Source organism: Haemorhous mexicanus, chromosome 19 (assembly GCF_027477595.1).
Source record: "Haemorhous mexicanus isolate bHaeMex1 chromosome 19, bHaeMex1.pri, whole genome shotgun sequence".
NCBI classification, from domain to species: Eukaryota; Metazoa; Chordata; class Aves; order Passeriformes; family Fringillidae; genus Haemorhous; species Haemorhous mexicanus.
Window position 1 is genome coordinate 13173268 of NC_082359.1, and position 22717 is coordinate 13195984.

A 22717-nucleotide genomic window follows, 5' to 3' on the forward strand; every position below is an offset into this window, starting at 1 on the left:
AGCAGCACTGCCAGCTGATAATGCTCATTTGAATAAAGAGGTGCTGGGAGTGGGTAGAAGGGAGCAGATGACAATATAAATACATGTTCAGGTGGGAGATGCATTTCCACCATTACCAGTGCTCGTTAGGGGTGATGAAATGGAATTCTGACAGGATGGGAGCAGGAGCAGGAGCTGGGACCTGCTGGGTTTGCTGTTAATTTCTGCAGGCATACCAGCTCATTTAGTAATGTAACAGCTCCCATTGCTCACCACTTAATGTTTGATTAATGTGCCACTGGATTTCCCCAGACATTTATGACACCTTTAGGAATAGAAATGACAATGACTTTATCACATGGAGTCACTTCATACTATCTGCATCTCTCTTAATGATTTATATATCCAGGAGTGATTTTATCACTAGTACTCAGTAAAATAATAAATGAGAAAACTCAATGGTCTGTAAATTACAACACTGATTAAAGAAGTGATTACTGATATAACTCTTACATGGCTATGATAATGCTTGCTTATATTCCAGGACAGCATTTACATATTAATGATAAATCTACTGTAGTGTTTAGAAATACTTTACAGCTTTAATCAAAATGTAAACATTTACAAACAGATAATGTTTATTGCAGAGGAAATGACTTCTGTTACTCTTCAGTGGGTGAAATCTACTGCAGAGCCAGTGTGGAAAGCAGCATCACCCCGATGGAGGTCGTGTGCAGGGCAGAGCTTTGACTGGCTGCTTGCCCCTGTGGAGCCCAGTCTGGGTTTGCTGGGTTCCTCTTGACCAAGCTGGGAAGAGCTTTGCTCATTAAGGATTCCCCAGCCCTGCCATCACTTTGGAGCTCACTGCGCTGCAGAAAATCAACTGCAGGCTTCACAAACAGTATCCAGCCCTTGGGCATCTCCAGCACTTTGTGCCTCCTGAGCCAGGGAGGGGCTTTGTGTTCAGCTGCTCCCACTGCACCAGGCCATCATGAGCATGCCTGAAGAGAGGGGAGCCTCTGCAGTTGGCTTTGGGGTTGAGCCGCCAGGAGCTCATTTTGTCACAGTGATCACCTTTTCCCCTCCCCTCTCTTCCCCCCCTCAGGTTTCTGACAGGTGTGACTACGTTTTTGTCAACGGCAAGGAGATGAAAGGCAAGGTGAACGCTCTGGTGAACTTCACCTACCAGTACCTGAGTGCCCCCCTGCAGATGACAGTGTGGGTGCCACGCCTGCCCCTCCAGATCGACATTTCCGACACCGAGCTCAGCCAGATCAAAGGCTGGCGAGTGCCCGTGGTTTCCAACAAAAGGTGGGTTGGGGTCCCTGCATCTTGGGGTGGTTTGTGAAAGGAATGCTCCTGAAATGCTGCCTCTTCCCCTGAGGAGCAGCAGGGCTGGTGCAGCTTTGCACTGGGCACCTGCAGGTACAGTAAAGCTGTAAAAGCTGTGGGGCTTCTGCTTCTGTGCACGGGTCTGTCTTGGGCAGCAAAACACAGCGTGGGACTCTGCTCAGGTGCCCTGGCAGAGGTGTGGTGGGAGGTGGCAGCACAGGTGAGGAGGTGGCACAGTCCAGTTCTGTGGTCCTTCCTCACGTGAGGAGGATATCCATAGTCCAGAGATGCAGAAGGGAGGGCTCTGTCTGGGGGGACACCCTCCATCAGCACTCCAGGGGTAATTTCACTGCTGTTTTGAGACCGTTTCTCCGTGCTGTGCTCTCTCCTGGCACCAGGCCCACGAGGGACAGCGACGACGAGGACGAGGACGAGCGCAGGGGCAGGGGCTGCACCCTGCAGTACCAGCACGCCATGGTCAGGGTGCTGACCCAGTTTGTGGCCGAGGACTCGGGGCCCTGGGGCCAGCTGAGCTACCTGCTGGGCTCAGACTGGCACTTTGACATCACCGACCTGGTCAGGGACTTCATGAAGCTGGAGGACCCTCACATTGCCAGGCTGCAGGAGGGCAGGATCCTGGTCGGCCGGGAAGTGGGGATGACCACCATGCAGGTACAGCCCTGGGCAGGGCCTGGGGGTGGGCTGGGCTGCCTCACCTGCCATGCCCACAGGTCAGACATCCCTGGGGTTACACACAGGAGTCCTGACTAAAGGGTGGGTGGAGCTGATCTGTGTGGGGAAGGCAGCCTGTGCATGAGCTGGCTACCTGTGATTCCCTGATGAAGAGAGCAGCATGTCCCTTAGTTTCACCTAAGGTAAGGATATTTTACTGACTTGATGTTCCATCACAAACAGAAAAAGTTGAAGGAACAAGAATTTCCAAGCCAAGAAATGAAGGCCAAACCCTAGGCTGGTAACCTCCCTTTGAAGCAGTTGGGAGGTTGATGAGCTCATCCACATGGCAAGACAGAGTAACAGGAGAGGAGATCTGGAATCCACTCTCGTGGTGAAATAATGCAAATAACACAGCTGGGACAGGACAGCTCCCAGTCTTGGATGGTTCTCAGCCACAGCCTCTCCACTCAGGTTTTCTGAGCCTGCTAATGAAATCAGACTCCCTTTCTGTGCTCTTCATTTCTGTGCAGAAAGCTTTGGAGACAAGAAGGGACGATGACCTTAAGAAAGCTTTTATCAATTGATCAGCCTTTTCCTAAATTGATTCTTCTGTGTTTCTCCAAAGGTTTTGTCTCCTCTGTCTGACTCCATCCTGGCAGAGAAGACGGTGACTGTGCTGGATGACAAAGTGACCATCACAGACCTCGGGGTGCAGCTGGTGTCCGGGCTCTCTCTGTTCCTGCAGCCCAGTGCAGCCACCAGCAGGGCCATTGTGGCCACAGCCGTTGCCCAAGAGCTGCTCCACACTCCTAAGCAGGTAAGGTGCACTCTGACTTCACTGGGTTTGCCTTCTGGGATGGGGCAGGATTTTATCAGTGTCAAGTCCAGATGAGGATTCACAGCCAGCTTAGAATTTAGACCTCAGGTGTATTCCGTGTCCATGTTAACTGCTTTTCCCTGCAGATACTCTGGAGTTGCCTTGTCTTTTCTTCCCTTCCAACAGGGACTTCAGTCTGCAGTAAAAGCTCTAACAGCACTGAAGTTTATTTTTAAATTATTCTATGTTATTAAAACTGCTTACAGTTGTAATACTTTCTTTTGCCAGTGCACCTGTTGTTTTCACTGCACAGGCAGTCTTTGGACAGTGCTTTGCTGTGTGGGCACACCCTTGTTTTCTGTTCTGGAAGCACAGAGCTCTGTGTGTCACAATTTAATATCTTCAAGAGCTGTAAAATAGAGGCAGAAGATGGCCACATCCATTTCTTTTCCCTCCTGGAGCCATGACACACTGCCAGGCTCATCTCTCCTTGTATTTTCCTGTGGATTTTGGGGGATTCACATCCAGTTCGTGTGCTGATCTTATTTAAGCCAGCAAATTCCCATCTCTCTAAAGGGGGTCTTTCAAACAGCTTGTCTCAGGTCACAGCCTCTGTGGAAAAGAAGATTGGAGAACACCACCAGGTCAAGTCAAACACCCACTCTGGCCCAGAATAAACCCAGGGCTCACTGGAACATCCTTCCTTGGTCAGTTGATTTGAGGGTTGGGACTGGGGACCACGCCATTAAATCTGTCCACAGCTACTCCTCTTGCAGAAACCACTTTTCCTCTCACATAGGTAGGGAGAGATCTCAAGTCAAGTTTTATGGCCCATTTTCATGATTATTGCTACCTAATTTTCTGGAACATAAAAATAATCTAGTTTGTTTTATAACTTAGTGACAGGGAAATGTCCAAACTAGAAGGACACGGCGCCCGTCTGTTCCATTTGTTGCATCCTGTAAACATAAGAATCTTTACATAATTAACCCATTTATACCCTTCTTCAGGGCTTAGAAACCACACCTGGCACACTGGCTACAGACAAAGACTGTGCAAACAAAACCTGGAGCACTCCTAACCCTGTCCTGTCCTGTGGGACAGAGCAGCACCAGTCCTGCAGCAGCACTGGAAGAATTGTGCCTTTGATTGCAGATCAGAGAGCCTGTGGGTCTGGAAAGGCTGCCCAGTGCCACTGTCAGCCTGTCAGATGCATGGATCAGCTGTCCTGAATTGCAGAGAGATTTATCAGCACCAGGTTATGGCAGATGATGCCAGGGGTGCCCCCGTGCCACCTCCTGTGTCTGTGGCCTGGCAATATGATGTGACATGTCACTGCATGTCACTGCAACTGGCAAGGTAGGAGAGTCAAAACGTGTCAGCGTGGTTTGGGCTGAAATTATTTCTCCCAGGGTCTGAGTTGTGAAATGATTTTGGTGAAGAGCTTGGTTTAAGCTGCTGTTGCTCTGCAGGACAGTTTCAGGTTGCTGAGAGTGGCACATTTCTGGTGCAGAAGTCAGGCCCTGGTTCTGAGCAGGGCATCTCCATCTCCCAAAACAAGGCAGGAATAGATTTCACACTGGGAAATAAGTGGAAGGAAATGGTGTAGGAGTGACCTGTGGAGTCACAGACATCTTTTCCTTTCATTGCAGCTTGAATGAAGGATATAACATTTAAGTCACTTTCCCCTAGAAAAATTAATGCGAATGTGGGAATGTTTGTGGCTAAATTCTGCAAGAAGTGACTCATGGTTTGGAGTGCATCAGCTGAGATCCTGCCTGAGCTGGAATTCTGAAGGCAAATGCTGAGTGTTTTCTGAAAATCAAGCCTTTTGAAAGAGGGTTTTTTCCAAGGAGACAGCCCAGGACCAAGCCTGTACTTGAACGCTGTGAGGACTTCATCATTTTAAGTGTGTCTTTTCCTCTCAAGAAAGTTTATAAAAAGACCAGATAGCTCATGCAAACCTTACTGATGCAGCTGAAACCCAAAATGCAGCACTTTTGCTGTGGCTTTCTTTCAGTGCCCACAGTGACTGGGTTACCTCAGCTCTAATGGCCACACCTTGCCTGCATGCACAGCACAAAGCAGCCAGAGCACACGTCCTGAAAAGTTGGCAGTTCCTCCATAAATACAAAGCACTCCAAAGAAGAGAAGCCAGTATTTTTTCACCTTGGATGCTTTAAGTTAGGTACCTTTATCTGTAGCTGAGCAGCTAATCACCTGCTGTGACAAGGTGACCTTGAGGATGCTGAGCCCATGTGTTATTTTTTGATCAATAGGGAGCTCATTGGCACTGAGAAGTGGATCAGTGATTTAGGTGCCCAAAAATAGACACGGGTTGACCAACTTTTAAATATCAAAGATGAAGTGTCTTCTGAAAATTTGGAAGCTCTAGCTGTGAGTGATCTATTTCTGGGGGCCATCTGCTCAGGTGGGAAGGCTGCTCCATTTGGCTGGCTGACGGTTGTTAAATCAACACTGGCATCCTAAAGGCTTCTCCAAAATGTAAACAAAAGAAAACCTACAGTGTTTAAATGTTTCCTGATCTAAGTGAGCTCCAAGGAGTCCCAAAGCTCAGCTGGCTCTGCAGGGGAACTCACAGTCGTGTCCAGCTCTTTTGTCACTGTAGGGGATTGCATGGGGCTGATGAGCTGAAATGGGTCAGTGAAGAAAGAAGCAAAAAGCCTTTAATAAACAGCTCTGTGCACTGATGCACCTCTCAGTGCTACTGGGGAGCTGCAGACACGTTCTCAGGGAAAAAGAGCAATGTTGGTGCTTTCCTAAAGCCAGGTCCTGGTGTTGCCCAGGTGTAGTGCCTGATCCAGGCCTGGCTCTGCTCTCAGTCTCTGGGAGGGGAGGGTGCCCAGCACCCCTGGGCAGCAGAACAGGCTGGGGTCATTGCCTGGCCCTGCCTTCTGGAGGGTCTGCTTCAGCTCCTGGCCTTGCTGAGAATCCACTGACCCTCCCAGTTCAGAACAGATACTGGCAGTATTTTTGTGGTGGGGGTTCACTGCCCCATGCTGGCAGTGTAGGTTACACCCACGTTGTGTTTCTGTCTCCTTTCAGCTGACAGAGCAGTGGAGTGGCTCACAGGAATGACAGAGGAATTCAGCAGCATGGGAAAGGGAGAAGGGATGCCTGGTTGGATAGGAATCTGAATTCTTCCCTTGCAAATACAAGCAAATTCCCACTGGAAAGGAATGTCACATGGGCAGATTGGACAAAAAGGAGAGAGAGAAATCCTCAGTGGGGGAATGCATGGTTTGAATTGAGATCTGAGTCTTGGCTGCTTTCATTTCCACATCATAACGATCAAGCCCAATCTTTACTACACAAGCCACAGGCTTAAAAATAAATGCACATGTAATACTTTGATATTTCATGGGATAAAATTGCTAGGGAAATCCATTCCAGCATTCAAGTCCCCAGACAGAACAGTCAGAGCTGGTCTAGCAGGAGCTGCTGAGAGCCTTTATTTGAGGGAGGGATGTATTTGTTTTCTGCAGAGCCAACCATTTCTTTCCTCTGGTGTCCTGCCTCCCTCCAGGACCCTTGCAGCTGACCCCAGCAATTGAGGGCTTGCTCACAAATACTTTTATTTGTGCTGTAGTGAATGGAGACCATTAAAAGGCTGCTTTATTCTGAGCATGGAATAAAATCAAATATCCTGCTCTGTGTTTCTAAGCAGCAGAATTCTCTAAAATGCAACCAGTTTAGCCAAGAAGATTTATCAAATGCTATCTTTGGACTGGTAAGGCACAATGTCATTCAAGGCCAGGAAAGGTGGTGGAACTGCCACGGATCAAGAGCTGAAAATGCACCTGGGATGGGGGAGGAGAGCAGCAAGGGCACAAGGGAAAGGTTGGACAAAAGATGTCTTGATGAAGTTTTTTATGTGCTTAAGGAAAGCCTGGTGGTAAACACTGGTTGTGGGAGGCAGTTTCTACATCTCTGGGCTGGATTTGGCTGTCATTAGCATGACCTAATGAGCATTCTGTGACTCCACAGTCAGCACTGAGATCCTCCTGCTCTGTGGGGAGCACTGGCACTGATGTGTCCCTGTGGTCACTCTGTGTGTGTGTGAGAGGAAAAGAGAGGCAAATAAAGGCTGGAAAGCAAGATAATCCCTCAAACCCTTTGTTTGTGCTTGGTAATTAAAGAGCACAAGCATTTGTCACCTCAGTGTTGAGGGCATGAGACGAGGGGCAGCAGCTTGGCAGGTGAGAAGGCTCCAATCCATCTTCATCTTCTGAGAGTAACTGGAGGACCTTGTCAGAGATTGGGAGGGGATTTATTGCTGTGGTACACAGGATTTGCAGAAACAGCTCCTTGAAGGACATGGCACTAAATCATTTCCTTTTTCTCTCTTCTTTTCTTTTTAGCTTTTCAGAATTTATAATCATTTGGGAAATTCACTTCCTTGCCCTGCCTTTGGCTTCCCTTTAATGATGTGAATGAGAGGAAATTATCTCTTGCCAAGTAGAATATTTGGTCTGATACAACGTATTTTGGCAGGATTTTAAACTCTCTCCCTCTTTCTCTCATTTGTTTTCTTTCCCTTTTAATTAATGTTGTCCATAGTATGGGCATGACAATGTTGTTTTGGGAAAAAAGAAGAAACATTCTCTTGGAAATAAAAAATGTCAGTGCTGGTAGAAAATAATGGCTAAGCCAGTGCACACCTCTGTTACCTCCAGTAAATCACAAGTGTGCCTGCAGATTTCAGCTGACTGCCATCCCATTTGTCTCTGCTTCATAAAGCCAGGAATGCAGAATTGTGGAGCAGTGGCAGAAAGAATAAAAGTTGCTTTGAAGTTGGTGGCAGCCTTGTCCAAATGCACCAAGGGTTCAGTGAGGTGAGTCCCATGCTGGGAGTGTGGGGCTGGGCATGTTCCCAGCTGGGCAGGGGCACAGGTGCCATCATTTCCAGCCCTACCTGAACAACATCCTGCAGGTATCTTCTCAGCCTGCTCTCCACAGGAGGGCCCAGTGGCAGTGGTGATGGGCTGGAAGTGATGCTGGTGCTTCCCTGGCACAGGCTGATGCAAAGGCAGCGTGCCTTCCCCAGGGGCACGTGAGGCTGACCTTTGTTTTGGGGAGAAGGAAGGCAGCAGGATGCTGAGTTGCCTGAGGAGGTGAATCCTTTTCTCTCTGCACATATCCATTAAAAATCCCCTTTGCTTTCCTCTGACTGGGGTTGCTCTGCTCTGGATTGCTGTGATAGAGGTTCGAGCCGTGCCCTGCAGCTTTGTGTTTGCTCAGTCATTTCAGGGTTGTTTCTCTAATGAGAGATCAGATGTTTTAATTTCCTGATGCAGTTCACCCTTCCCAGCTCCTGAGTTACCCTGGCTCTGTTTCAGCTCTTTGAAGTAAACCTGATTCACCAAGAACTTTGCCTTCTTTCCTGTTGTGCCACAACTTGTTTTTCTTCTTTCAGTCCCTCAAGTACTTGCTGATAGTGCTTTGGAAATCAAATATTCAGTATGGCCCAGCCTTCTGCCCAGCTAAATGCCCCTTGCTGTTTTCATTGAAAAGCTTTAAATTCAACTGGAAGGGTAGCAATTCTCTTTGTTTATAACCATAGCATAGCAAATTGCAGCCAATTGAAAACCATATTAAGCTGTAAATTTTGTGTTATGACTGGACATGAACAGGGTGGCTATGTTTTTCCCCAGTGCTGGTGTTTCAGCCCAGTTGTTCTGATGTACCCAAGTGTGAAGTTATTAGAGCCATTTGTGGTTGAAGTGTGGGAAGGAGAGAACTTCACTTTTGTGGGAAGTTGCACTCTGGCAATCTGCCTGGCCGTCTGCTGGCTCCGCAGGCAAGACACAGAGCAAATGAAAAATTAAAGAAATGCCCTGCAAAGAAAGCTATTGAGATGTGGAGAAGTAAATATCTGTGTCATCTGGATGGGATTTCACATGGCAGAGAGCTGACCTCTGGCTTTGTGTTTGCTTCTAAGGCTTTGTGTTTGCTTCTAATGATGACTTCTAACAGTGCTACCTGCAGAGCACCAAGACAGCCCAATTCAATCCAGGCCATTTGTATTTTTATTGTGGACATCATGCCAGAATCCCCTTCCTCCTCTTCTTGACACAGAAATTTGGTGGACTTTTTAATTACCTCAAGGATAAAGCGTGTTTTGCTTAAAACAAACCTTTCTCCAGCAAAATGGCAATTGTTCTGTGAGTTTTTTCTTTCAGATGAATCTTCTGCTCCAGCCATTTCCAAGACTCTGTGGTAGCTCCTTACTCCTGCTAAGATACTTATGCCTTAACTTGACAGCTCCTCATGACACCTGTGCATGTGTTACATGAGGGAAATAAGTGTTCTGTCAAGTGCCTCTGGTAATTTTTGTGATTTGCCTCTCTTGGCTTTTGTACGACAGGAATGACTTTCCTTACAGAGCTGGTAAAATTGCACCTTGCTAACGGGCACTTTGGTAATAAAGACATCTCCTGTCAATTATTTTCTCCGTCCTTGTGCAAAACCTTTGCAGGGAGAGTAACAGTGGAGCCCTCAGTGACGACTGTGGCCAGTGTTCTGCCCCATCAGTCGAGGATTGGTTTGCTTCCAGTGCAGTGCAGAGATGCTGTGTCCCATTTCCTCCACTGGGAGATGGATGGGCTGCAGCAGGCTGGGCTGATTGCCTGGAGGCCTCTGCTGGTGTTCACAGGGCTCCCAGGACCGGGGAGGAGATGAGAATCTTGGCTCCATGTTTCAGAAGGCTGATTTATTATTTTATGATATCTATTATATTGAAAGAAATTTATTTATTAAAACTATACTAAAAGAATAGAAGAAAGGATTTCATCAGAAGGCTAGCAAAGGAAGAAATTGAATGATAATAAAATCTTGTGACTGAACAGAGTCCCAGCACAGCTGGACCTGTGACTGGTCACTAAGTAGAAACAACTCACATGGACCAATCAAAGATGCACCTGTTGCATTCCACAGCAGCAGATAATTATTGTTTACATTGCATTTCTGAGGCCTCTCAGCTTCTCAGGAGGAAAAAGTCCTGGCAAAAGGATTTTTTCACAAAATATGTCCTGTATTTAACCGTGTCCTTGTCCTTGCAGGAAGCTGTGTTTGACCATGTCCTTGCAGGAGGCTGTGTTTGACCGTGTCCCTGTCCTTGCAGGAAGCTGTGTTTGACCGTGTCCCTGTCCCTGCAGGAAGCTGTGTTTGACCATGTCCCTGTCCCTGCAGGAAGCTGTGTTTGACCATGTCTCTGTCCCTGCAGGAGGCTGTGTTTGACCATGTCCTTGCAGGAAGCTGTGTTTGACCATGTCCCTGTCCCTGCAGGAAGCTGTGTTTGACCATGTCCCTGTCCCTGCAGGAAGCTGTGTTTGACCATGTCCCTGTCCCTGCAGGAAGCTGTGTTTGACCATGTCCCTGTCCCTGCAGGAAGCTGTGTTTGACCATGTCCCTGTCCCTGCAGGAAGCTGTGTTTGACCATGTCCCTGTCCCTGCAGGAAGCTGTGTTTGACCATGTCCCTGTCCCTGCAGGAAGCTGTGTTTGACCATGTCCCTGTCCTTGCAGGAAGCTGTGTTTGACCGTGTCCCTGTCCCTGCAGGAGGCTGTGTTTGACCATGTCCCTGTCCTTGCAGGAAGCTGTGTTTGACCATGTCCCTGTCCTTGCAGGAAGCTGTGTTTGACCGTGTCCCTGTCCTTGCAGGAGGCTGTGTTTGACCATGTCCCTGTCCTTGCAGGAAGCTGTGTTTGACCATGTCCCTCTCCTTGCAGGAAGCTGTGTTTGACCATGTCCCTGTCCTTGCAGGAAGCTGTGTTTGACCGTGTCCCTGTCCCTGCAGGAGGCTGTGTTTGACCATGTCCCTCTCCTTGCAGGAAGCAGTGTTTGACCATGTCCCTGCAAGAAGCTGTGTTTGACCATGTCCCTGTCCCTGCAGGAGGCTGTGTTTGACCATGTCCCTGTCCTTGCAGGAAGCAGTGTTTGACCATGTCCCTGCAAGAAGCTGTGTTTGACCATGTCCCTGTCCCTGCAGGAGGCTGTGTTTGACCATGTCCCTGTCCTTGCAGGAAGCAGTGTTTGACCATGTCCCTCTCCTTGCAGGAAGCTGTGTTTGACCGTGTCCCTGTCCCTGCAGGAGGCTGTGTTTGACCATGTCCCTGTCCTTGCAGGAGGCTGTGTTTGACCATGTCCCTGCAGGAAGCAGTGTTTGACCATGTCCCTCTCCTTGCAGGAAGCTGTGTTTGACCGTGTCCCTGTCCCTGCAGGAGGCTGTGTTTGACCATGTCCCTGTCCTTGCAGGAGGCTGTGTTTGACCATGTCCCTGCAGGAAGCTGTGTTTGACCATGTCCCTCTCCTTGCAGGAAGCAGTGTTTGACCATGTCCCTGCAAGAAGCTGTGTTTGACCATGTCCCTGTCCCTGCAGGAGGCTGTGTTTGACCATGTCCCTCTCCTTGCAGGAAGCTGTGTTTGACCATGTCCCTCTCCTTGCAGGAAGCAGTGTTTGACCATGTCCCTCTCCTTGCAGGAAGCTGTGGTTAGCACCTGGATCCAGTTCAGTGACAGCTCAGTTACCCCTCTGGACATCTACGACCCCAAGGACTTCTGGCTGTCGGCGGTGTCACTGGACGAAGCCGTGGTCTCCGTGCACCAGAGCCCTGCCCTGGGGTGGCCCGTGGTGGCGGCGGAGGGCGAGGGCCAGGGAGCGCTGGTCAAGGTGGACATGATGATCTCTGAGGCCTGCCAGAAGTCCAAGAGGAAGAGCGTGCTGGCCGTGGGCAGCGGCAGCATCAGGGTGAAGTTCGGGCAGAGCGACGCGGACGCGGAGGCGGGCGGCGACTACGGCGCGGACGAGATCGAGAACCGCGCCAGCGACCGGCGCCACAAGGGCACGGAGCCCGAGCGCCACGGGCACGACGGGCGCTACCACGGCGGCTCCTCGGCCGACAGGGACCCCGAGGGGCCCCTCAGGAAGGCCAGCACCACGGCCAAGTCCGTCCTCAGAAATAAAGTCGTCAAAAACAACCGCCTGGACGGCGGCAAGCTCTCGGACGACAGCCAGCTGCAGAACATCCCCATCGACTTCACCAACTTCCCCGCCCAGGTGGACCTGCCCAAAGGTGGAGCTGGCATGGAGGACAGCGACCTGGTGCAGACACCCCGGGGGCTCAGCGACCTGGAGATCGGCATGTACGCCCTGCTGGGCGTCTTCTGCCTGGCCATCCTGGTGTTCCTCATCAACTGTGCAACGTTTGCACTCAAGTACCGCCACAAGCAGGTGCTGGTGGAAGGACAGAGCACCATGACGCACTCCCACGACTGGGTGTGGCTGGGGAACGAGGCCGAGCTGCTGGAGAACGCGGCGGACGCGTCGCCCCAGCAGGACGAGCACACCACCATCATCGACCGCGGCTCGGCCGGCCAGGAGAGCAACCAGCTGCTGAACGGCAGCGCCCAGAAGAACACTCAGAGCCAGGTGCACAGGGCTGCAGACCCGGGGGGGAGGCTGGGCAAGGAGCACAAGGTGGAGCCTTTGCACTCGCCCACGTCCAAGAGGAAGCGGGTGAAGTTCACCACGTTCACCACCATCCCGCCCGACGACGGCTGCCCCACCGTCAACTCCATCCTGGGCAGCAATGACGATGACATTAAGTGGGTGTGCCAGGACATGGACCTGGGCGACTCCAAAGAGATCAGAAACTACGTGGGGAAGTTCAAAGACAAAGCGTAGCTCCCTGCTGGGGTGTTTTTTTTGGGTTCGACCACACCTTGATGCCTTCAGTTCTACAGTATATATTGGGGTGAGGGGGAGGGGAAGGGATCACCAGGAGAAACGATGAGGCAGTTTTTATAATCAGGGAAAGAAATTTGCCAAACTGTCCGTGGTTTGTTTTTGTTTTTCGCTTCGTTTTGTTGGGGTTTTGTTGTTTGTTTTTATTTTTGTTTTCCAGCGGTTATTCTGCTACTCGTGGATTTAGGAAGTGGAATACAAAAGGAAAGGAACAAGGAAATGGTACGACCAGTTTGATGAACTGGGCAAGATGAGGTTGTGAAAATTCATTTTATGTGTCATACAAATAATAACGATAGTAATACTTCACAGTACCAAAAATATCTCTAAAAATGAGAGAAATGTAAGAGCATGAAAAGAGTAAGCAAGAAATGAGAGAAATGTAAGAGCATGAAAAGAGTAAGCAAGAAATGAGAGAATATAAGAGCATGAAAAGAATAAGCAAGAGGCAAACAATGACTTGTTCTGGTTCCAATAAGACATCACAGTTATGGACATGTGACCCACAAGGAGAATTTTTATATTGGTACTCAAGACATTTCTTTTCCTTCCTTCGTTTGAAATGGAGATGTGTCTTTGGCATTACATGTGAAGGAGGAAGAAATTACCTGGTATTTTCATTTTGACTTTTCCATTTGTCTTGTAAATTGAAACAGAATCATTTTCCCTCTTGTATTTTTCTTTTAAAAATCTTGACAACAGGAAAATTTAAAATTCACTAAGTTCACAGTGGGACAAGAACATTCTGTTTCTAAGGTAGCTGTAAACAGTCTCCTGTCATTTAAAGAATTCAGGGGATAAGTACTGACTAGTAATTTCCACATGGTGTCTCTTCTGAAAGCCTGAGCCTCCGTTCCACCCTGGCTAGGAAGATGTTCTGTTTGGAAGAATTTTCGTTTTCCTTTCAGGTTGGGGTTGTTTGTTTAGTTGCTCGTTTTAAATTTCCACAACCAAAGTTCCTGTGTTTCACCAAGGGAAGAAGGTGCTGTTTTCTGTTTGCTTTTTGAAGTACCAAGCAATGGCAGTGCCCCTCTGCTGCACTGAGACCACCACAGCCCAAATATGCACAGCCTGGAGTTGGGTTGGTTTGGGTTTTTTTTTTTTTTTTTTTGCCAGGTTCATGAATTCATAATTTTGTGCTGCATTTTTCTGTTTATTCTGGTGTCACCAGCTCTCATCAAGCCCTGAAAGCAAGAAGAGGAATGGACAGAAAGACCCTGATTGCCCCGAACGTTTATTCCCTTTACTGGGAGATCTGGCCTCTGGGCACACTGCTGGGAGGGAGGGAAATATTGCTGAAGCAAGAACAAGAAATATCTGGAGCTGTTTTATTGGTTTTTTTCTTTTTTTTTTTTGCCATCGGACCAGCGAAGACTGAAAAGTTTAGACTAGACTGTAAATCTGAATTTTGAACAAACAAATACCAAGGCAGTAATGAATCAGAAGCAAATACAAAGCAGAGATTTAGTTCTTGGTGTGAACTGGCAGAACTGTGCTGGCTCAGTGCCAGTTCACACTCACGGAGGACACAGATCCAAATCTGTTCAAGGAGGGATCCAGGGTCCTCCCCAAGCTCTCCTAACTGAAGGGAGGTGGCAGAGCCAGCCTTGGGAAGCAGTGTCAGCTCCTGACTGTCAGCCAGAAGCACTTGCATCGTCCTGTCTTTGCCACCAATTTCCTTGGTTTGGGTTTTTTTAATTACTAAACTCCGTAGTTTGTTTTTTTTTTTACCTGGACAAAGTCAATCCTGCCACCCAATAACATAGATGGACTTTAACAAGACATGCCTAGTATGCATTGTAGACTGAAAGAATGTAATATTTATTTATACATGTTATATGAATTGTAATTAAAATGCTTTACACGGCTTGACAAACCAACCTCTTTCCTCAGGGGGGTGCTCCTCTCTCATTGCTGTGGAGTGCTGCATCCCCTGGCCTGGAGTTCAGCCTCTTTGTGGAGGGAGAGCAGAGATGTGTGGAGGCTTTTCCCTGCTCTGAGCCTGGGGATGATGATGGATGGCAGCAGCAGCTCAGCCAGGCCCAGGTCAGGGCAGTGCCACAATCCATCTCCTTCATCCCCTGCCTCCACCAGCAGCTCCAGCACTCTGCTCCTGGCAGGGGCAGCTCCTGAAATCAGCTAATAATTAATTAATTACGTGGTTCTTCCTGGGAGAGCACAGGTGGAAAAGGCATTTACAGCGTGGAGCTGCAGCAGAGGAGGGAGAAACGCAGAACTGGAGCAAAAAGAAGGGTCTGGTGGCACAGAAGGTACCGGTGCCAGGGGCATTTCTGAGGAGGGGTCCCTGTGCACCCACGAGGGGTGGCACCTCCAGGACCCCGGGGCTGGACAGGAGCGAGGTGACCAAGCCTGGGTCTGTGCACAGGAGGACAGGCTGCGTTTGAAAAGACAGCAAGGGAAGGGAAAAAAACAGGAAAAAAAGGAAAAAAAATTGATCTCTGGATTCGCATCTAATTTGTCTGAAGCTGCAGAACATGGGGCTTCAGAGGCCAGTACTGAAACTTTCCAATTTGTCTTGCACCGACCAGAAGTTCTGTGACAGCCCTGTTCAGAGCGAGCCACCACAAAGGATCATCCCAGCAGGGAGGAGAGCACTGGGCTCTGGAATGTCATTTATTTGAGACACCCACACGGGGTCAATGGCAGCGTTTACCTCCCTGGAGCTCGTGGTGGCAGAGGCACTGGGATGGGGCACGGGAGCTGCTGGAGCCTCCCTGCTGCCAGCACAGCTCACCTGGCACAGAGGGAATGTGCCCGTGCCAGGGCTGCGAAGATAACGGGCTGCAAGGTACAGCTTCTGTCAGGGAGCCAGGCCAGAAACTCATTCATCATCGTGTGCACTTAGAGGAGAGATATTTTATTTTATTTTATTTCATATTTTATTTTATATTATTTTATTTCATTTTTTATTTTATTTTATTTTTTTTATTTTTATTTCATTTAATTTTATTTTTATTTTATTTTATTTCATATTTTATTTTATTTCATATTTTATTTTTTTATTTTATTTTTTATATTTAGTTAATTTAATTTTATTTTTATTTTATTTTATTTTATTTCATATTTTATTTTATTTCATATTTTATTTTATTTTTTTATTTCATTTAATTTTATTTTTATTTTATTTTATTTTATTTCATATTTTATTTTATTTCATATTTTATTTTATTTTATTTCATATTTTATTTTATTTTTTTTTTTATTTTACTTTATTTCATATTTTTTATTTTATTTTATTTCATATTTTATTTTACTTTATTATTTTATTTTATTTTATTTTATTTCATATTTTATTTTATTTTATTTTTATTTTATTTCATATTTTATTTTATTTTATTTTATTTTATTTTATTTTATTTTATTATTTCTAAATGGACTGCCCGGCCCCAGGCTGTCCTGAATTCCTGAGAGCTCATTCCACCCAGCAAACTCCTCCTCCCCCGTGGCCCCAGCCCCTGCCGGGCTCTGCTCTCGGAGCCCCCGGCCCGCCTGGCTCTCAGGGCTGCCAGGAGGAGCAGGGACGATTCCATATTCCCAGTGCAGCCCCAGCTCCAGCCCTGGCACGGACAGGCTGTCATCTCAGAACGATTCCATATTCCCAGTGCAGCCCCAGCTCCAGCCCTGGCATGGACAGGCTGTCATCTCAGAACGATTCCATATTCCCGGTGCAGCCCAGCTCCAGCCCTGGCATGGACAGGCTGTCATCTCAGAGCGTGCTCTGAGGTCAGAGCTGATCTACAGGTTGTTCACCCAGGAGAAATTGTGCTGTAATTGAATTTATCTTGCATTTGTCTATTCAAGGAAACGTAACCACAGTTCAGGGAGAAGAGCACAGCAAGGAGCTAAATTTTTATCACCAGTTTGTATGAGCAGACACAGATTATTGCAGCACACCCTGCCCTGAGCCGTGCCCGTGGTGCAGAGCCGCGGTCCGGGCTGGAGGATGAGGAGGAGATTCCCGGCAGCCGGAGCAGCGAGGGAGGAGCGGGGCAGGGAGCGCGGGGTGAGGCAGGCTGGGACACCCCGAGGGGGGCCTTGGCATTCCCAGCCCGGCCGGGGGCACAGGGAGGGCACAGGGCTGTCCCCAGGGCCTTTCTGTGGGCTAGGGGATGGGCACAGCCCTGGCAGAGGCCCCTGACCCCCCTGGGGCTGTGCCAGGGCAGAGCCAGCCTGGGAGGGGGCAGCGGGCAGGGCTGGGCTCAGCTGGGCCCTGGGAGCTCTGGGCAGCTGGGGCTGGCAGAGGTGGCACCCCCTGGCAGTCCTGGGTGTGACAGAGACACCTCTGGCACATTCAGACAGTCCTGGGTGTGACAGGGACACCCCTGGCACCCCCTGGCAGTCCTGGGTGTGACAGGGACACCCCTGGCACATTCAGACACTGCTGGGTGTGACAGGGACATCCCTGGCACCCCCAGACCCTGTGCCCCTGGCCTGTCCCCGTGCCCCTGGCCTGTCCCTGTGCCCCTGACCTGTCCCTGTCCCCTGGCAGGTCCCTGTGCCCCTGGCCTGTTCCCGTGCCCCTGGCAGGTCCCTGTGCCCCTGGCCTGTCCCTGTGCCCCTGGCCTGTCCCCGGGGCTGTCCCAGCCCTGAGCCCTCCCTGCAGCCCCTCGCAGCCCCAAGGTGGAAGCTCTGGCAGGACTGGCTGTGCTCCCCATCCCAGGCTGTCTCACGGAGCTGCTTCTAGAGCAGAGGTGGATCTCAGCTGATAGAAACCCTCCTGAGTGTGGGTCTCTGTATCTTGGGGGTTTTGGGCCCCAATCCAGCAATTTTGATAAAGGGAAAAGAATGAATTCACCTCAGAGATAACAAACTTTATGCTAAATTTCAGCCAGCTGGTTCAGAAAACAGCTGAGAGATGATAGCCCCCAAAGCAGGCTTTAAATAGAAATGCTCAGTTGCTATAAAGCTGCCACCAGCACCATTCTAACAATGGGAGAGTTATTTCCCTCATTGGCTTTCACATTCTTATTAATCTTCCTGTTCTTCATTATCCATTTTATTGCACTTCTCCCACTGCTCATTACAGCACAGGAGGGGCTGGAGCCTCGGAGAGCCTCAGAGGCAGCAGGATTGCCTGCTCTGCCTTGAAGTTACCTTCAAAACTCCTGTTTCACTTCACAGAACCATTCTGTGGGGTGCAGCAGCCTGGGAGGTTTCCTCAGCAGCAGGAAAAGGCTCTTGGGTGGTGCTGGGCTCCCTGCTCAGGTGTCCCTGCCCCAGCCAGGCTGCCCAGCCCCTCTGGGACACCAAAACGGCACTGCAGGGCTCCTCACCTGCTTCCCTTTCTCCCTTTCTCCCTTTCTCTCCTTTCCTTTCTCTTTTTTCCTTTCTCTCTCTCTTTTTCCTTTCCCTTTTTTCCTGTCTTTCTCTTTTTTCCTTTCTTTCTCTTTTTTCCTTTCTCTTTTTTCCTTTCCCTTTTTCCCTTTCCCTTTTTCCCTTTCCCTTTTTCCTTTTCCCTTTTTCCCTTTCCCTTTTTCCCTTCCCTCCCTCCCTTTCTCCCTCTCCCCTTCTCCCCCTCTCCCCCTCTCCCTTTCTCCCTTTCCCTCTCTCCCTTTCCCTCTCTCCCTTTCTCCCTCTCCCCTTCCCCCTCTCCCCTTTCCCCCTCTCCCTTTCTCCCTCTCCCTTCCCCCTCTCCCTTTCCCTCTCTCCCTTTCCCCCTCTCCCTTTCCCTCTCTCCCTTTCCCCCTCTCCCTTCCCCCCTCTCCCCTTCCCCCTCTCCCTTTCCCTCTCTCCCTTTCTCCCTCTCCCTTTCTCCCTTTCCCTCTCTCCCTTTCCCTTTCTCCCTCTCCCTTTCCCCCTCTCCCCTTTACCCCTCTCCCTTTCTCCCTCTCCATCTCCCCCTGCCCTGGGGGGCACACCCAGGACAGGCAGGGACCCTCAGCCCCCTGCCCCTGCCTGCTCTGGGCTTTATCTCCTGCCTTTATTTCACAGGCACATTTTAAATTGCTGCATGGGTATGAAAAGCAAACAATGGGGCTCTGAGCCTGCCAGGGATGTGAATCGTGTCAGGGAAGTGAGAATAATAAAATATTGTTTCATATTCTGCAATAGACACAGCAGATGTTTAACTTGCTTTCAATAAAAGTGACCCCATATCATTTTATTAACTTTGGGGCTGCATTAGCAGCCTCTCCAGGAGGGAGGAGAAAATCCAGCTATTGTACCAAGAATGAAAGGGGAAATTGGAGGGGGAGTTATCGTGGCTTGTGTCCCTGCTACATCCTGTGGCACAGATGTCACTGGAAGCAGCTCCTGTCAAGTCTCACTGGTACCTGCAGAACCAAACCAATGAATTTGTACCTCAAATGAGCCATCTTCTCCAAAAACCCATGAAATCAGGCTGGACCCAGCCCCTCCTCCCTCCTGAGGCATCCCCTGAGAGTCTCAGAGCTGCTCTGCTGCTGCCAGGCTGGCACAGCCCCGTGGGCAGCTTTGGGGGTGGCCAGGTCCCCCTGGCAGCCAGCTCCCCTGGACTGGGGATATTTCCATTTCCAGGAGCTGCTCCTGCATCCCAGGGCCAAACTCCTGCTTTAACTCCCTCAGCCAGCCCAGAGCTGCTCCAGGAGGCTGCAGCTGGAGATGAGCTGGGATTGGTGCTTTTCAAGACACTCCAAGTGTTTTTCTCAGCCCGGGGAGTGTTTTGATGTCTGCTGCTTTTACTTCAAAAGGCTGTTTGACCACATTCTGCTTTGACATCCTTGTAAAAATATTTGAAGTGCTCCAGCAAGATGAGAGTGCTTTGAAAAGCCCACTTTAAATTATTGTAGTGCTTGGTGCTTTTATGAGGGCTTGAATTTGGGCAGTTTTGTATCACACAGAACAATTTCACCACGTTAAAGCTCATCAGTTTGATGAGCTGGAATTTAGCAATGATGAGGATTGTGCACATGTGTAATGTAATTTTTGGAATTATTAAACTCTTGACAGCCTGCAAAGGCATCACTGCCAGGGTGGGTTTGTGGCTGTGCCTGGTGTTAGCCCTGCACAGCGAGTGGGACAGGGAAGGAGAAAGGCAAAGCTTAAACCAGAGAGATTCAGGTCTGTGGGAACAGGAACTGGGGCATCTCTGGACTTTCAGTATGTTTGACAAAGTTCTAAAATGTGCAGTCAATGGAGGGGAACCCTGTCCCACATTTTAATTAATTCAGTGTCTGTCTGAACTGGGAGTGAGCCCAGCCCTGAGCATCTCCTGCCTGGAGCCCCTTCCTCCAGCTGAGCTCCCCCCGATGTTGAGCTTGCAGAGCTGCTCCTGCAGCGCCCAGGGAAGCCGTTTGTCATTAGGGCCGAGTTCTGGGTGATTGGGAGTGAAAAGTGCCACTCTCGGGGGTGTGGCACGGAGCATCAGCCCGTTTCCATGGCTACAGCAGCGAGCTTGGGCCTTTGGCTCTCCTGAGATCACAGCCAGGAGAAAACTGCTCTGGGGAGGGGCTGGGATGGTCCAGCAGGGCCTGGGGGCTCAGGGGCCTCTGCAGATCTGCAGCTCTGCAGCCCGAGCCCTGCTGCAGCCAGGTGACACAGAGCAGGCTCTGAGTGCCCCAGAGGACACCCCAGGTCACCCAGAGCAGGCTCTGAGTGCTCCAGAGGACACCCCAGGTCACCCAGAGCAGGCTCTGAGTGCTCCAGAGGACACCCCAGGTGACACAGAGCAGGCTCTGAGTGCTCCAGAGGACATCCCAGGTGACACAGAGCAGGCTCTGAGTGCCCCAGAGGACACCCCAGGTCAGCCAGAGCAGGCTCTGAGTGCCCCAGACACCCCAGGTGACACAGAGCAGGCTCTGAGTGCCCCAGACACCCCAGGTCAGCCAGAGCAGGCTCTGAGTGCCCCAGAGGACACCCCAGGTCACACAGAGCAGGCTCTGAGTGCTCCAGAGGACACCCCACCACCTGCAGCCTGTGCCAGGGTGGCACTCAGGGCACTCACAGGGATCTCTGAGCTTTCCCAAAGGGCTTCCCCTGCCTGCAGCTCCACCTGCAGAGCCTGAGCACGGCTTCCCTTGCTGTCCCCTGTCCGTGGCAGGGCTTCCCTTGCTGTCCCCTGTCCGTGGCAGGGCTTCCCTTGCTGTCCCCTGTCCGTGGCAGGGCTCTGTTCCCTGCAGGAGCGCCTCACGGGCTCGTGTCACAGCTGAGCACTGGCCAGCCCCTCCTGGCAGGGGGAGGGGGAGCTCTCAGAGGATGCTCTGGGGTGGCTGCTGAGTGTCTGTGCTGGCCCTGGGAGCTGCAGGCTGGGGACAGTGCTGGGACACTGCTGGGACACTGCTGGGACAGTGCTGTGACTCTGCTGGGGACACTAAGGGGCCACTGCCAGGTCCCAGCTCAGCTGGGCACAGGATTCCCTCCACTGAGGACATCCCTGTCTGTTCTGTGCTATTTGGAGCAGAGCTCTGCAGAATGTCCTGACAGAGGGAGCAGGTTCAATGAAAAATGGTGTGAGGAAATAGCAAAAGAACCAGGGAATGGCAGTTTGTGTTCAATGAAAAATCTTTGTGAGGAAGTAAAGAACCAAAGAATGGCATTTTGGGTTCAATGAAAATCTGTGAGGAAGTAAAGAACCAGGGAATGGCAGTTTGTGTTCAATGAAAATCTGTGTGAGGAAGTAAAGAACCAAAGAATGGCAGTTTGGGTTCAATGAAAATCTGTGAGGAAGTAAAGAACCAGGGAATGGCAGTTTGGGTTCAATGAAAATCTGTGTGAGGAAATAGCAAAAGAACCAAAGAATGGCATTTTGGGTTCAATGAAAATCTGTGTGAGGAAGTGAAGACCCAGGGAATGGCAGTTTGGGTTCAATGAAAATCTGTGTGAGGAAGTGAAGACCCAGGGAATGGCATTTTGGGTTCAATGCCCCTGGTCTCAGCTCCTGTCTCTCCCTGCAGGCAGCTCCTGGCCCAGCCCAGCAGGCTCCAGGCTCTCAGGTGAGTGCATGTCCCCAGCACTGCTGGGTCTCCCCTCCTCTGCTGGCTCAGAAATGAATCTGTCTCAAACCACTGCCTGCTCAGATGGAAACTGTTCTCATCTCCTTCCCCAGAGGGCTTTGCTGCAGTGCCGTGACTTGCTCTGCATAGAAACAAAATCCCTGGGATAAGATTTGGTGTTTGAAATTGCTTTTTGGAAATTAGGAACTCTGTGCAGCTTCTAACACCAGTTTATTGTCAGGCTGAGCAGCCTTGGCTCGTGTCAGCCCTGAGCAACTTGTGTTAACACCAAAAATACACAAATAAAACCAGCTCAGAGGTGACTACAGACTTTTGAGGGAAAGAGGGATGGATGTCTAAGCTGCTGTAATTGAACTCAGGCTGGAGGTTTACATAAGCAGAATAAATGAAAAAAGTTCCCTTTTTTGAGGAGGGATATTCAGGATAGATGCAAAGGCAGGAAAAACCAGGTTTTGCTGTAGTCTGGAAATACCCAGCACTGTATGAGCAATGCACCCACCCTGCAGTCTCAAATAACACCAGGCACCCTCCCTCCCCCTGGCTGGAGCCTGGGCAGGCTGTAATTAGCCTGCAAGGCTAATTATTTCTGCAATTCGTCACAAGTCAAAGTGCCAAACTTTCCTGAGACCTCCTCTGGTGTTGAACAAGGGCTTTTCTGTGTTGTGCTCTGAATTTAAGGCACCTGGAGAGACAAGGGCTTGAAAGCATCCACGAGGGAAACTCCTGTCAGATCTTCCCCTGCACTGAAGGAGCAGGAGCCCCTGTGAAACTCACTCCGAGTCTCCAAGGTACCTCATCAACGAGGGGCAGTGCTCAGCCATGAAGTTAATTGGTTGGTTTTATTTCTGGGCTGGGGTGGAAGCACTGGGAGATGAGATGGGGAGGGAGAATCAGCTGAGCCTTGGAGTCACTGCAAGGCCTCATCCCCCTGATGAGCAGTGTCAGATGAACGTTCAGAAATGGTCACAATCACCTGGGCCTGGAGCTGAGCGAGGCATCCCAGCTGCAAATTCAGTTCCAGAGGGAGGGCTTGTCCAGCCTGCTCCCCAGAGCTGGCCCTGAGGGTGCTGCTCCAGGGGACAGTGCTGCCAGCAGGGCCTGGGCTGGCCCTCAGCCATCACTCCTGCTCTTAGCACAGCCTGGTTCTGGTTTGGGAACAGCAGCCCAAAAAGGGGAAAGCACTCGGGCCCTGTTCTGT

At 50.0% G+C, this 22717-nt stretch overlaps 1 protein-coding gene across 1 annotated transcript in view; it reads left to right on the forward strand.

The window, feature by feature from the left end:
- Nucleotides 1-14444, forward strand: part of LOC132336289 (transmembrane protein 132C-like) — a 178351-nt gene extending 163907 nt beyond the window's left edge. Inside the window, exons 6-9 of the mRNA XM_059863623.1 lie at nt 1085-1290; nt 1710-1983; nt 2612-2803; nt 11306-14444. Coding sequence (XP_059719606.1) covers nt 1085-1290; nt 1710-1983; nt 2612-2803; nt 11306-12508 — 1875 coding nt within the window. The 3' untranslated portion in view covers nt 12509-14444. The remainder of the gene's footprint in view (nt 1-1084; nt 1291-1709; nt 1984-2611; nt 2804-11305) is intronic.
- Nucleotides 14445-22717: the final 8273 nt, after the last annotated feature.